At 35.9% G+C, this 14,359-nt stretch overlaps 1 protein-coding gene across 2 annotated transcripts; it reads left to right on the forward strand.

The window, feature by feature from the left end:
- Positions 1–855: 855 nt before the first annotated feature.
- LOC121388923 lies at positions 856–13,510 on the forward strand. Of its 2 annotated transcripts, none has more exons than XM_041520468.1 (6): positions 856–895; positions 2,410–2,711; positions 8,537–8,626; positions 9,063–9,191; positions 10,812–10,861; positions 13,349–13,510. In XM_041520468.1, the coding sequence occupies exons 2-6, from the start codon at positions 2,459–2,461 to the stop codon at positions 13,436–13,438; spliced, it is 612 nt and encodes a 203-aa protein (XP_041376402.1). In that variant the 5' UTR covers positions 856–895; positions 2,410–2,458; the 3' UTR covers positions 13,439–13,510. The 2 variants fall into 2 exon arrangements, with proteins under 2 accessions (XP_041376402.1, XP_041376403.1); XM_041520469.1 differs by lacking the exon at positions 856–895 and adding an exon at positions 2,107–2,167.
- The last annotated feature ends 849 nt before the right edge of the window (positions 13,511–14,359 follow it).

Below are 14,359 nucleotides of genomic sequence, written 5' to 3' on the forward strand. Positions count from 1 at the left end.
TTGAATAATAATAATAACAATATATATATATATATATATATATATATATATATATATATATATATATATACACACATCTCTCTCTCTCTCTCTCTCTCTCTCTCTCTCTCTCTCTCTCTCTCTCTTTCTCTCTCTCTCGCTCTCTCTATGTCTATGTCCTATGTCTATGTCTATGATGTCTATGTCTATGTCTATGTCTATGTCTATGTCTATGTAAATGTATATTTATATATATATATATATATATATATAATATTCCTTGCTGCTAATGGAAACTTAGCAGTTTTCATTTGAACGGGATTGACATCCAATAACCAATGATCAATAAATCGATGTTCTTCAGTAGTGTCATTGAACAAAACAAACGAACTTTAACAAACATTGAGTAAGGTGAAAACTAATGAATATGTTTGTAAAAGAGTATATGCTTGATATGCATGATTCATCCCGATATACCGAAGATAGATTTATTCCCCCGTCCCCCCAAAAAAAACGCTACAAGAAACAATGTACATCAGTCATCATTTCTGATATTCGGACCTACCGAAAATACACATGCTACAGGAATCCCACCGACACATCGTGTTTTTAATGTATATAAATATAATTTAAATAAACCCCAGTGTTGTCAATGCAAGACGTTATATGTAAAAAAAACCTGCAATATAAGCAAAACACACACATGGACGCCCTGTTTTGACAATGCTAGAATGATATTCCCTACATGTGGAACATGCACGTCAGAATATCTGACCTCAGCCGAACCTGGGGTTTGACACTGGTATTATAATACTGCTCAAAGTTCGAGGTCAGGAAACGCACGGCTCATATCTGTCATATAGAACCTATTCCATGATTAGGTCCCAGTACACTGGTGTTCCACGTCTCTACACTAGTAAGCTTGGACTAGTAATGTATATTTATGCTATAACTGTTCTACAGTATACAATGTTTAAGTTGTCGAATCTCTAAATGTGCAAATGCGAATTAAAGTTGAATTTGGCGAACGCTTTTCATTATTAATTCGCTCAAAAAGCTAGGAAACATATTGCACGAGGTTGATTAATATACCACCATTTTGGATGGTTCACTGTTAATTTTGTCGGGGCATCTGTTAACACAACCCCTGGCGTGCTGTAACCTCACCGTGGTGCAGGGGTGTAACATTCTCTTTGAGAGTGGCCAATACAGCACACATTGAAGTTTAGAGTAAAGGTCAGTATCTGTCTGTGATATTTGTATTTGTATTTTTGCACAGTTCTTTACACTGTTTTTATTTATATCTTGAATTTTTCTATTGATGTTGATCATCACCTTATTTGTTTGCATTACCATAGTTTGACACCCAACAGCCGATGTATTTTTTGTGCTGGGGTGTCGTTAAACATTCATTCATTCATTCATTCATTCTGTTAACACAAATTGATGATTCATATTTTCATTTGTTGATTACATCAGAAGATTTTGTTCGCATCATCATTTTTGCCATTCGGATTACATAGTTGTTTTTCATTACTTCACAGGAGGTATATGTGTTTCGATTAATTTCTGTTTTAAAGGGACATACCCTAGTTTTTAAACACTAAGGCATATTTTTATTTTACTATTATAGCCGTTTTTGATAACTGAAATCATACTTTACTTCAATTTTATTGTTTAGATTATTCATGTCCTTACACCCGAAAAGTGTTTTTGGTCATACTGGTGTTTTTAATATCACAAAATGTATTTCTCTTATTATTAAAACCGCACGTGCGTCTGAGAGGTAACAGTTATGGAGTCGAGTTTTAGTCTATTTTTAGAGTGTACCTCACCATTTCAAATGAATGAATGAATGAATGAATGTTTAACGACACCCCAGCACGAAAAATACATCGGCTATTGGGTGTCAAACAATGGTAATGCAAACAAATAAGGTGATGATCAACATCAATACAAAAATTCAAGATTTAAATAAAAAAAGTGTAAAGAACTGTGCAAAAATACAAATATCACAGATAGATACTGACGTATACTCAAAATTTCAATTTGTGCTGTATTGGCCATTCTCAAAGAGAATGTTACACCCCTGCACCACGGTGATGTTACAGCACGCGCAGGGGTTCACCATTTCAAAGTCACAGACTCATGTTTCACCCAGTTGTAACTTTATCCAAATGTGTTACAGGTTTGTAGATTAACTAAACGTAGTGTTAATTTTCATAGGCTGAAACTAAGGTCTGTCCCTTTAAGAACATTAATTTTGTTATATTTTGTTTACGTAATTAAAACGTGGATTACGCTAAACATTTTCTGACCAAATTCACGAAGTTCTAATATGTTATGTTATCCAGTTCAAACTACGATACATATATATATATGGTATCAGGTAACAAGTCAACTGAGTACTGTACCCCCTGTATATTTCAGGCTACTGTAATTGACAGTATTGGCTTGTGAAAAACGTTCAGCGTCCATCATGGTGAGTAATCTTGTCTACGTGGCATTTTTGGTGTGTGTTTGGGGTTTCGTGGCGTCGTGGAAACTCAGGCGAGTTCCAGAGACCATTAAGAACGAACCGTCTGGTAGCGTCAACAAGATGATATGGAAATCCAACCAGAATCAGTTTGCGGAGAATAACATGGACAAAGGAAAAACTCGTTTCTGGGCAAACATTTTGCGTGGTGGTGCAGCCAGAAGATCCCCAGGTCATGGCCATGTTATAGACTGCAGTGAGTGAAATGTATTATTAAAGTAATTAGATTATTTTATTATTGAGGATAAACTTAAGATGTAATAATTTGTCTATATTAAATTTAACTTACTGCAGTTTATTGTAGGGTGTAAATAAGAAAAAACACAAATCAAACCAATCCAAATCCAACAAAAAGAGAGAAAGAGAGAGAGAGAGAGAGAGAGAGATTCTGAGAGGGAGAGAGAGACAGAGAGAGAGACTTTTAGAGAGAGAGAGAGAGCGAGAGCACTTATCGAGAGAGAGAGAGAGAGAGAGAGAGAGAGAGAGAGAGAGAGAGAGAGAGAGAGAGAGAGAGGAGAACACAACACTGTTTAACTGAAGGAGGTTCTGATGACACGTGATTCTTCTGACTAGGATGAAACATTCATCGCACATGGTATAATCAAAGACTTTCAACAAACACAGTGTCAGAAGACTGTACAAAAACACACCGGTTCCCAGAATTTATACGGTGATACTGAATTTTACTCAAAACTTCAATTTTGTGGGTATGGTAGCGGCAAGACGTAGCCCAGCATGGTAAATTTCCGCGCACGGCTGATGCACGGTCGGTCTAGAATCGATCCCCGTCGGTGGGCCTATTGGGCTATTTCACGTTCCACGACTGGTATATGAAAGGCCGTGGTATGTGAATTCCTGTCTATGGGATGATGCATATAAATAATCCCTTGCTACTAATGAAAAATGTAACGGGTTTCTTCTCTATAACTGTGTCAAAAATGACCATATGTTTGACATCCAATTGCCGATGATTAATAAATAAATGTAGCTCTAATGGTGCCGTTAAAGAAAACAAACGTTTATGTTATGGTAAGTCATCTTAAAGAGACATTCCTGAGTTTGCTGCAATTTAAAGATGTTATCGACTAACAGAGACTTTTTAACGATTGTAATTACATATTAATATATATTTTTCTACATAAAATATTAGTGGCTGTATATTAAACGTGTTTCTGATCGTTCTAATATCTGTAGTAGGTTAAATTTCATTTTATTTCCTAAAATACTTTTTTTCGTACGTACGAAATTATTTGAAGACAAAAATCCAGTTTGGGCTTCTTACAAATATTAAGACGACCAGAAACACACTGGATGCACAGACACTGATATTCTAAACAAGAAAATATATTTAATATGTAAGTTTAATCGTAGAAATATTTTATTTTTCGGAAACATCTTACAATGCAGCAAACTCAGGAATGTCCCTTTAAATGGACTGTCCTGATTTTGTTTCCATTGTTAAGATATTGCTGACTAATGGAGACGTTTTTATTACTAAAACAATACATTAAATGAAATTAAGCTTAAAATAGCAGTGACTGTATATTAAATGTGTTTGTGACCGTCCTAGTGTTTGTATTAGGTCAAACGTCATTTTATTTCATAATATATAGTCTATTTCATAGTTGTTTTCGAATACGATTTTTATGTCAACGAGTGATGTGTGAAAACTATATTTTTACGAATTGTGAAGCAGTGAGTGAAAATATGGTTTTCACACAGTTGACATAAATATCGTATTCGAAAAAACACCATGAAATGGTCTATTTATTATATACATCTTTCCTAATTTGTTTACAATATCTTTCGCTTTTTGTTATATCTTTCGCTTATACTATCGAAAACACGTAAGGCCATGATATATTTTTTCCAATGGAATTTTTCCAGAAAATATACTTGACCATAGACTTTTTAAAAGAAATGTTAATAAAAAATCTCTTTATTTAGTTATTAAATTAACATTTATTTAATAATACTGTTGTGCAAACATACCTGACAAAGCGATCCTCCAAAAAACCTCACAAAACCAAAAGAAACCAAACGCCGTCAAATTCGTACTTATACTCAATAACAGTACATTGTGTCATCATTATTTAGCTTCGTATTCAATTTGTTTTAGATATTTTATCGTAATTACCCTTCATATCCTTTTTTATAGGTACAGTTGTTTAAATTACATTAATTTTCAAATACGATCACATGCATTGGTAATAATCAAACTTAAATAGGAAGAAACGATACAAACGGAGATAATTTAATTATGAACTTTTACAAAAAAAAAGCAAATACTATTTCTATATTTTCACTGTAGCTAAAACACTGAAAATATTTTATGGTTGCCGCAGATCTATATATTTCATTGCTATGTATGTATATATGTATGTATGTATCTATGTATGTATCTATGTATCTATCTATCTATATATATATACTCTTCAAAAAAAGAAACGCATAACTGGTGTATATTAGGATTGGATTGCAAATGTATAGCATCATATCTTTGCTCAATACCAGAGCAGTAAAATTGAAACTTGTTAAAGTTGATCAGATCATCACTTGGAATGAAATCGTCTATCAAATCAACAGGATTAGGCCACCGTATAAAGGTCACGGTCATGGACACTAATATCGAGTATGAGCCCCATGAGCAGCAATGACGGCTTGGCACCTCCTACGCATGGAATCAAATAATGATTGAATCACAGGCTGGGGAATTGTAGCCCATGTTTGTTGCAAAGCCTGGAGCAGCTGGGGTAGCGTTTGTGGCGCAGGGTTACGTTGCCGTAAACGTCGATCTAGTTCATCCCACAGGTGCTCGATGGGGTTAAGATCAGGTGATCTTGAAGGCCATGGCATCACTCCGACATTGTGTTGATTCAGGAAGTCTGTTGTTATACGTGCGCTATGTGGTCGTGCATTGTCGTGCTGGAATATGACATTTTCTGCGTTGATGAAAGGTATGGCGTGACGCTGGAGAATTTCGTTGCAGTAACGTTGGGATGTTAGATGACCTGGGACATGTACAAGGTCTGTTCTGCCAGTGTAAGTGATGGCCGCCAATACCATAACATTCCCCCCTCCATATCTGTCCACCTGCCGCACACAATTATTGGCATAACGCTCGTTACGTCGTCGGTAAACTCTAGCTCTGCCGTCGGCGCGTTGAAGCAAAAAAACGCGACTCGTCACTGAAAGCCACTCTTCGCCACTGCTGTCGACGCCATATCAGACAACGTCTGCACCATGTAAGCCGTAGACGCATATGTTGCGCGGTTACAATTATCCGTCTATATGGTCTTCTAGCTCGGATATTGGCTTCACGTAAACGGTTTCCTACGGTCTGGTCCGAAATTTTTCGCATCCCAGGTATGGCAGAAGTTGACGACGAAGCAGTTAGGAATCTGTCACGTAAATGTCGTTGACGTATGTATCTTTCTTGCGCCGGTGTGGTAACTCTGGGACGACCGGATCTGGGGCGGTCACGTGACACTGCACTTTGCTGATAACGGTGCCAAAGCCTAGATATTGTACTCTGAGATGTGTTGAAAAGACGTGCAACTGTTGATTGCGATTCCCCGGCTTCCATCTGGCCAATTGCGTTGTTACGTTGTGGTTATGTCAGCCTGGGCATAATTTCAACGTTACGTAGCGACACTATCGATAATGCGTGTGTGAATGTAACTCGATTTCTGTCAAGGGGTAGTGCACGTGCTGTACGTGCATGATTTGTACGTGATAAATGTGAGCTCAGCAACCATTATTATGGATATTGTGAAAAACATATTTGCACGTGCTGACGTCAAATCATGCGTTTTGTCAGCTTCAGAATTGCATGATATCATATCCACTAGTTATAGAATAAGATAAAACTAAAACATTCACTATTGTGTTATTTCAAAATTAATGTTATGAAAAATATGCTCTATGCGTTTCTTTTTTTGAAGAGTATATATACACACACACACACACACACACACATATATTTATATGTACGACATTATTCAAAACCAAATCCCGTTTAGTCTGCTTACATACACGAGAACAGCCAGTAGGACATTGAATATACAGACATTGATAAGCTAAACGAGAAACTATGTTTAGTATGCACTTTTAGTTTTAAAATAGTTTATTAGTCGGAAAAAGTGTACTTAAGGGTCGTGAAGATACGGGTGAGCGACCGAACGTGGTTCTTCTGTTTTAAAAATATTTTGAATTCATGCTGCAGTGAAAACCCCCACCCCGGAACACCTGTCAATGACAATTATTTAGCATTAATAACTAGATGGGTGCGGGATTTTTTTAAAATTATTATTAAAGGCATACTGTCATGGATTTAAGGACCTTATTTCTCTAAAAATGGATAATAACTAAAAATTACATTAATTGTTGGAAACCAAATCTAGCTATTGCATCACCTTAACTGAACCATGATGGACTGAAATCCATGTCAACCCTCTCGGCAATTTTAGTTTTTGAATTATGGACCATTGCCATAATTCAATTATTTTTACAAAATATCATTAATAAATGGAGTATGGTGGTTATGAAGATGGTTGAATAAAGTACATTTAGGGACAAATCAAAAAAAAAATGTTCAGGTAATACTTTGTTAGACCATTAAATAGGTCAGTGGTCTGTGACAATATGCCTTTAAATTTTGCTTTTGTAAGCATTATACCTTCAGCTACATGCCTATAAAAATGCGACCAAATAATCTAATCTACTTGTAAAGAAGTAAAACAAAACCCCACCCAAACCATTGTAGAATCTTCAGACGACGGTCATTGGAAATGGAACATTCAGTTGAGGCACATGTTAGAAGTGTTGACGACAAGTTCGCTGTCTTTGTGCAACAAGTCTGACTCTGACGAACTTCACTATCTGCGGGGCGGGATGTAGCCCAGTGGTAAAACGATCGCCTAATGCGCGGTTAGTCTGAGATTGATCCCCGTCGGTGGGCCCATTGGGTCATTTCTCGTTCCAGACAGTGCACCACGACTGGTATATCAAAGGCCGTGGTATGTACTACCCTGTCTGTGGGATGATGCATATAAAAGATCCCTTGCTGCTAATCGAAAAGAGTAGTTCATGAAGCGGCGACAGCAGGTTTCCTCTCTCAATATCGGTGTGGTCCTTAACCATATGTCTGACGCCATGTAACCATAAATATAATGTGTTGAGTGCCTCGTTAAATAAAACATTGCCTTCCTTAATAACTAGATTAAAAGTCCAAATTTGAGCTTCCTAAATTATGACAGTGATTCATGAGTGCATTTCATCACAGATCTACTTATTCTAATGAATTTTGTCGGGTGCTAGTTTTGATTTAGTAGACTAGTCTGGGAGTGGCAGTCTTCTTTGTGGCGATGCAACAGGGATGGAATATTCAGTAAAGGATCTCCTCCGGTTTTACAGTTTTATCGTTCAGATTATTTGGATCCAGAGCAATAAGTGTTTATCATTTCACAAATAATTTCAGTTGGCAAAATGTGATCTTGAAAGCACAAGATTGGCCAATACGTTATGTCGTCCATCTGTTATATGTGTGTGTAGGTCAGGACGTAGTCCGGTGGTAAAGGGTTCACTTGATGCGTGGTCGGTCTAGGATCGATCATCGTCGGTGGGCCAATTGGGCTATTTCTCGTCCCATCCAGTGCATCACGCCTAGTATATCAATTGAAAAATGTAGCGGCTTTATTCTCTAAGACTATATGTCAAAATTACCAAATGTTTGACATTCAATAGCTGATGATTAATAAATCAATATGCTCTGTTATATGTGTAGGTTTGAAATTTGCTGAGACCTTTTTATGTTGTATTATTAAATTAACATTTATTTAATAATATCATGCAAGTTATGTTTACTCTCTCTCTCTCTCTCTCTCTCTCTCTCTCTCTCTCTCTCTCTCTCTCTCTCTCTCTCTCTCTCTCTCTCTCTCTCTCTCTCTCTCTCTCTGTGTCTCTGTCTCTGTCTGATTATTATTACTGTTGTTTGATGTATTTTATTTCACTCCTTGTTAGGTCCTGTACCTCACACCTTCACCATGACCTGGGAACCTCTGATGCCAAACACAACAGACAATGTTGAAGTAAAGTTCAATATGGTGGCGAGTAAGTTAAACACACACACACACACACACACACACACACACACACACACACACACACACACACACACACACACTCTCTCACTCTCTTTCTCAAACACACACTCTCTCTCTCTCTCTCTCTCTCTCTCTCTCTCTCTCTCTCTCTCTCTCTCTCTCTCTCTCTCTCTCTCTCTCTCACACACACACACACACACACTCGCACGACCTGGCCCCGTGCTTATAAACCTTAAAGTCTAGACTTGAATAAAGTCCAGACTTTAACGTCATGGCAACGCCATTGAAATAGCATTACGTTAAAGTCTGGACTTTATTAAAGTCTAGACTAAGTTTTATAAGCACGGGCCCTGGTCGTATTGTTAATTGTGATGTTAACGAAACAACTGAACTTGATTGTGGGGAATATGCACTAAATGTTCATGTCTGTTAATTTGTATTAGTGAAAGACTTCTATGGAGGGATATTAGATCTTGAAGCGAGAATCTTCGATATTCAAGTGTGGTACAAGAAAACGGCTCTATGCAAAAGTGTACGAGATTTCGGCTTGAAATGCCCCTTTATAAAAGGACGTACGTATTTGTATTCGTTTTTAGTCGTAAACTGGTTGTGAGATAACGTCTGACAGGGTAGCTTTTATTAAATGGGAATCTGTCCCCTTCACCAGTGTACTCATATAATGGTTGCAATAAAGATTGTATTGTATTGTATTGTATTGTATTGTAATATATTGTATTGTAGTGGGTCAGTGGTAGATGTTGACGTGCCGTCCTTAGGTTAGAGGTAAGCGAGTTCAGAAGAATTGGTGTAGGTTTGACACACAAAGGAAAATCTCAAGGGCAGAATAAACCACCTTGTCGGCTTCCTCAGATATCTGTGAATCATTCAGTGGTAATTCGTACGTATGATCGTTTACGAATATCCGACATTCAGTGTATAAAAACAGTTTTGGTAAAGATGAATGGTATGTATGTTACAGGAAATATAGCTAATCAGGAATTATAAAAATATCAGGAATTGTGTGTAATATTTGATTTACTCATGGATTATTTATACATAATTACTGAAAATTAAAACTAGATTTAGCTCAAGATTTACATGCATTGGGATGAACTTCTATGGGTGCAACTATGACATCAAATCAGCGTATAGCATATTTGGTATTTTTAACGACACGGATACATGCATATCACTTTACACAGTTTGTTAGAGAACACGTTTTAATTTATAATCTTCCTTTATTGTATCGATTATATTATGGAATGTTTCTAATATGTTTAATATGTTTAATAAAAAGTGTCAATACAGAATCCAATCAAATTCAAGAATGTTAAGTTATTTGCTCTTTTCTTAATGGTCCACGGATTTATCCGAAAATTGTTTAGGAAAATGGAAGGTTTGTTTTGTTTTGAGATATTTTATTGATGAAAAAAGAATCAAAAGGATTGCACAACAGGCAGAGCCTATATAAGTGCTCTCCTAAACAAGATGGACATCAGACAATATTCATAATCATATATATCTAAAGCATAATAACAATGTCTAATGGCATAAAATATTTAACATAATTAATATTTTTTAATATATAGTAATAAAAGGGTAGAGAGTAGATAGAATAGAAATGGGATAGTCGAGAAAAAATATGATAGTAATGATCCTATTGTTGGAGCTAAACTTATATGGGGCAGTAAGATCAGAATAATAAGTTAGTTCAACTCGAATCTCTTACTTTCAGCTATATATTTATGTACTGCGTTAAAAACTAAATTGTTTTCTTCAATTGGTAGGTTTATTGACCCGGATAGTAGTAGATCAATGTCTAAGATATCAAGGTAATTCCATAACGATGCAAATAAATCATATCTTTGTCTGATAATAATGAAATTTATCTTCACAGTTATCTCCACATGCACAGTTTGGGCTATCAGAAAGATGGCTTAAAAATAAATGATAGTTTAAGTTGCTAGCATAGTTACGAAGGTTTGTTTTATTAAGATATGAGAATGATACCTGAGGGAGATAGCTAATATAACGATTTCAGAAAATATGTATAATTTCATGTTTAGACAGTCCTGTAAGACTATATGATGAGAGGAAATACGATCTGCAATACCAGTAGTAAGATCCGTCACAAATATATGGTAATGACTTGAAGGACATATCGGCAATGGATGGTTTATGTTTGCTTTCAGAAAATATCTCTTTTTCATACACAATTGAACACAAGAAGCCGTGGTTATCTGTAAGTATATTGTTATTTGACAGTAATGAACTATGTAGTATTTCAGAAACATGAACACACATGACGGTATATTGTCTCTTGTTATTTGACAGTAATGAACTATGTAGTATTTCAGAAACATGAACACACATGACGGTATATTGTCTCTTGTTATTTGACAGTATTGAACAATGTAGTATTTCAGAAACATGAACACACATGACGGTATAGTGTCTCTCTACTAGTACTTGGTAGAGTATTCTTCTAGTAAAGCTAAGTTGGTTGGACGTTTTTTCTGCTATCTTTAATGTAATACACACGGCCGTTTTAACAGTTTCCCATCGTTCTGACCGCTTCTCCTTCTTTATTTGTACTGCTGGATGCCGCACGTCGTAAGGATCTCTTTGAGCTTATGTCCAGTCAAATGGCTTACACACATGCTAAATATACACGGCGGTCGTGTACCCTGAAGCCTAACCAACGAATGAATGAATGAATGAATGTTTAACGACACCCCAGCACAAAAAATACATCGGCTATTGGGTGTCAAAATATGGTAAAAGCAAAACATTAAATGATGAGCCACATCAATATAAAAATTCAAGATTTAAATAAAACCACAGTGTAAAGGACTGTGCAAAAATACAAATATCACAGATATACTACTCAAAAGAATTTAAGGGTCAGACGATATTTTCGACATTATTTTCTGAATGTCAGTTATATTAGCTAGACCATAATGTCACGCATGGTATTGTTCCATTTTGACGAAAGTGGGTCTAAGCAACCCATAAATAAATTAAAATCCACTGTCATTGACACTGTCGACTAGTTCTAATGGCGAAAACATGCTTACATTTGCACGTAAATTAGGGCGAAAGCGAAAGGTCTACTAAGTGTAGTTTACATCATCAATCTAATACACTCTGAAACTTATTTGGTTATACATTTTTGACCCTTAAATTCTTTTGAGTAGTATAGATACAATTAAAATTTAGAGTAAAAGTCAATATCACGTAAAAATTGTAAAACTAATTCTGGATGGATCGAAATGATTCCATCACACTTCTCTGACCAAATATATCTTTTCGAGTTTTTTTCAGAAAATTACACTCCACCAAAATATGGCGCACCGTCAGAGTACACTGACAGTGCTCACACTGAGGTGGATGATCCTTCTTCAAAATAAATGAATGGGTCAAGTATGACCAATGCGAGCACGAAACAAGACTATTTCATCCTTCCTGCACTGTCTATAGTAGTATGATATTTTGCGGAAATTCCAGTAACATAAGAATATCTTTATAATATGTGAACATTTTCAAGAAGGTGTAATGACTTAAATTTTGACCGAATAGTAAGAGTTCTCATTAAAAGTTATAAGTGTTATGCGCACTCGGGAGTACCGACTGTGAATCAAAACATCGAACATGTTCAAATAGTTATACATACTACTCGTACGTTTATGAAGTAACATTAACCTAAACCCAATCAGATTCAAATTGTCTCTACTGGGTCTACCAGTAGATCTAACAGCATTGCGTAAACTCCAATGTCCAGGTGACATTTCATTAATTAGTAACAATTTAAATATCAACCAATTACACTTCGCCTTTTATAACGTTATTCGGAAGCATGCAAATACTAAAAATATCGCACGAAACTATTTATGCAATAGGCGAACTTGTTGGTCTATTTCAACATTGAAAAAACAGGGGGGAATGTGCAGTAATAAACTCTGGATTGTATACTAGTATAAACAGATTTTATGGCTATACCATCACGGTTTGTTTTTTCGTCTTGAAACGAATTTTATATAAAATTCGTAATTCACCCGAATCATTTTGTATACCCTCGGCATAATCCCGAATGTTTTCAAATTCTTTTTAAATCACTAGCATGATTTTGCAAGTAAGGTTTTGATTGGTCGAATGAAAGGTCAACTGGACATGAGCTCCAACGGGTTGCTGTTAGATCCACATGTAATAGTGGAGCTAATTTTAATTAGATTGACCTAAACCACTACATAGAAAAACTTATGATACCGGCTTTATCCTGCGAATGCTAGAATAGCTAATGATGCGAGGCTCTGCCTGAGCAGGATAAAGTCGATGTCTTAGGGCAGTAACCGGTTACATCCTTTATCCTGTATTCCAGCAAAATTCCAATTTTATACACAAATTGAGTACCATTGAGCAAGGTGTTCACAGTGTGACAGCATACAAGATGTTTGACGTGATTCTTTGTAAGACCCTAGCTACGTTTTATCACATTAAAAACTAATTAATAAATAAGTATATAAGTTTTGTATCTTTTTTTGTAACACAAAATGTTATTTGTATATACTGTACTGAAATGAATTAATATTTTGAAATACTCGATTCGAGTCGAGCTTATGTCACGTGACCTATTGTTTTGGTCAGTAACCGAAAATATAAAAATTTATCTAGTCATCATATCTAGCCTATGTATATTTAGTACTGTTAATTTAAAAAAATTTCATTTCAGATGCCGTACCAAGTAGAGCTAGACCTTTATGATGAACGTTTGGACTGGGTTATGTGTGGTGTAGCCTATGTTCAGGTTGTTAATTATTAAGGTTAAGTTGTTTCTTTTTGTTTTGGCAGTTAGCATCCAACGCAGTTAAAGTCAAACATGATCATTTATTTCTGGAAAAGCAGCTACTTTCGATTTTATTCTTTAAAGGGACATTCCTGAGTTTGCTGCAATTTTTAAGATGTTATCGACAGAAACTTTTTAACGATTGTAATTACATATTAAATTTTTATTTTTTTTTGCATAAAATATTACTGGGTGTATATTAAACGTGTTTCTGATAGTTCTAATATTTGTATTAGCTTAAATTTCATTTTATTTCCTAAAAAATATATTTTCGTACGTACAAAATTATTTGAAAACAAAATCCACTTTGGGCTTCTTACAAATATTAAGACAACCAGAAACACATTGAATATACAGACACTGATATTCTAAACAATAAAATATATTTATCATGTACGTTTAATCGTAGAAATGTTTTATTAGTCGGAAACATTTTACAATGCAGCAAACTCAGGTATGTCCCTTTAATATTTCCTGTACCATAAACAATTAAAAATCGACAGAAACTATTTTAAAGATAATTATATTTCTCATTTTGTCTTAAAACAAAATACGTTGTATTCATTTAACATGGCGCTTCGAATGATTCATTTAATGAAACTCGATAATTTCTGGAACATACGTCTCCTAAGATTATATATGCCTCGGTCAAGCCCAGTTCTCACTTGAACGATTTTTTGTACAACTGCGGTGCGACTAAAAGATCGTACAGCCGTGCGATTCCCCCCCCCCCCCCCCCCCCCCCCCCCCGCAGTCTCACTTGTGCAACTGCCGTGCGACTGACTTTCTGCATCGGGCTCGCATACGCTCGCATGAGATTTGCACAGGTTGCACGGAAGTCTGATGGATGTCGCACGGGAGTCGCAGGGGGTCCGCTGGGAGTCGCACATCTCGGCT

Source organism: Gigantopelta aegis, chromosome 14, assembly GCF_016097555.1.
Source record: "Gigantopelta aegis isolate Gae_Host chromosome 14, Gae_host_genome, whole genome shotgun sequence".
Classification (NCBI taxonomy): Eukaryota; Metazoa; Mollusca; class Gastropoda; order Neomphalida; family Peltospiridae; genus Gigantopelta; species Gigantopelta aegis.

Excerpts from the sequence above, each read along its gene's own strand:
- LOC121388923 (XM_041520468.1), top strand. The coding sequence starts at position 2,459 with ATGGTGAGTAATCTTGTCTACGTGGCATTTTTGGTGTGTGTTTGGGGT. Across the intron at positions 2,712-8,536 it reads TGGCCATGTTATAGACTGCA|GTCCTGTACCTCACACCTTC; the intron begins GTGAGTGAAATG and ends ACTCCTTGTTAG. Across the intron at positions 9,192-10,811 it reads ATGCCCCTTTATAAAAGGAC|AAAATATCTCTTTTTCATAC; the intron begins GTACGTATTTGT and ends GTTTGCTTTCAG.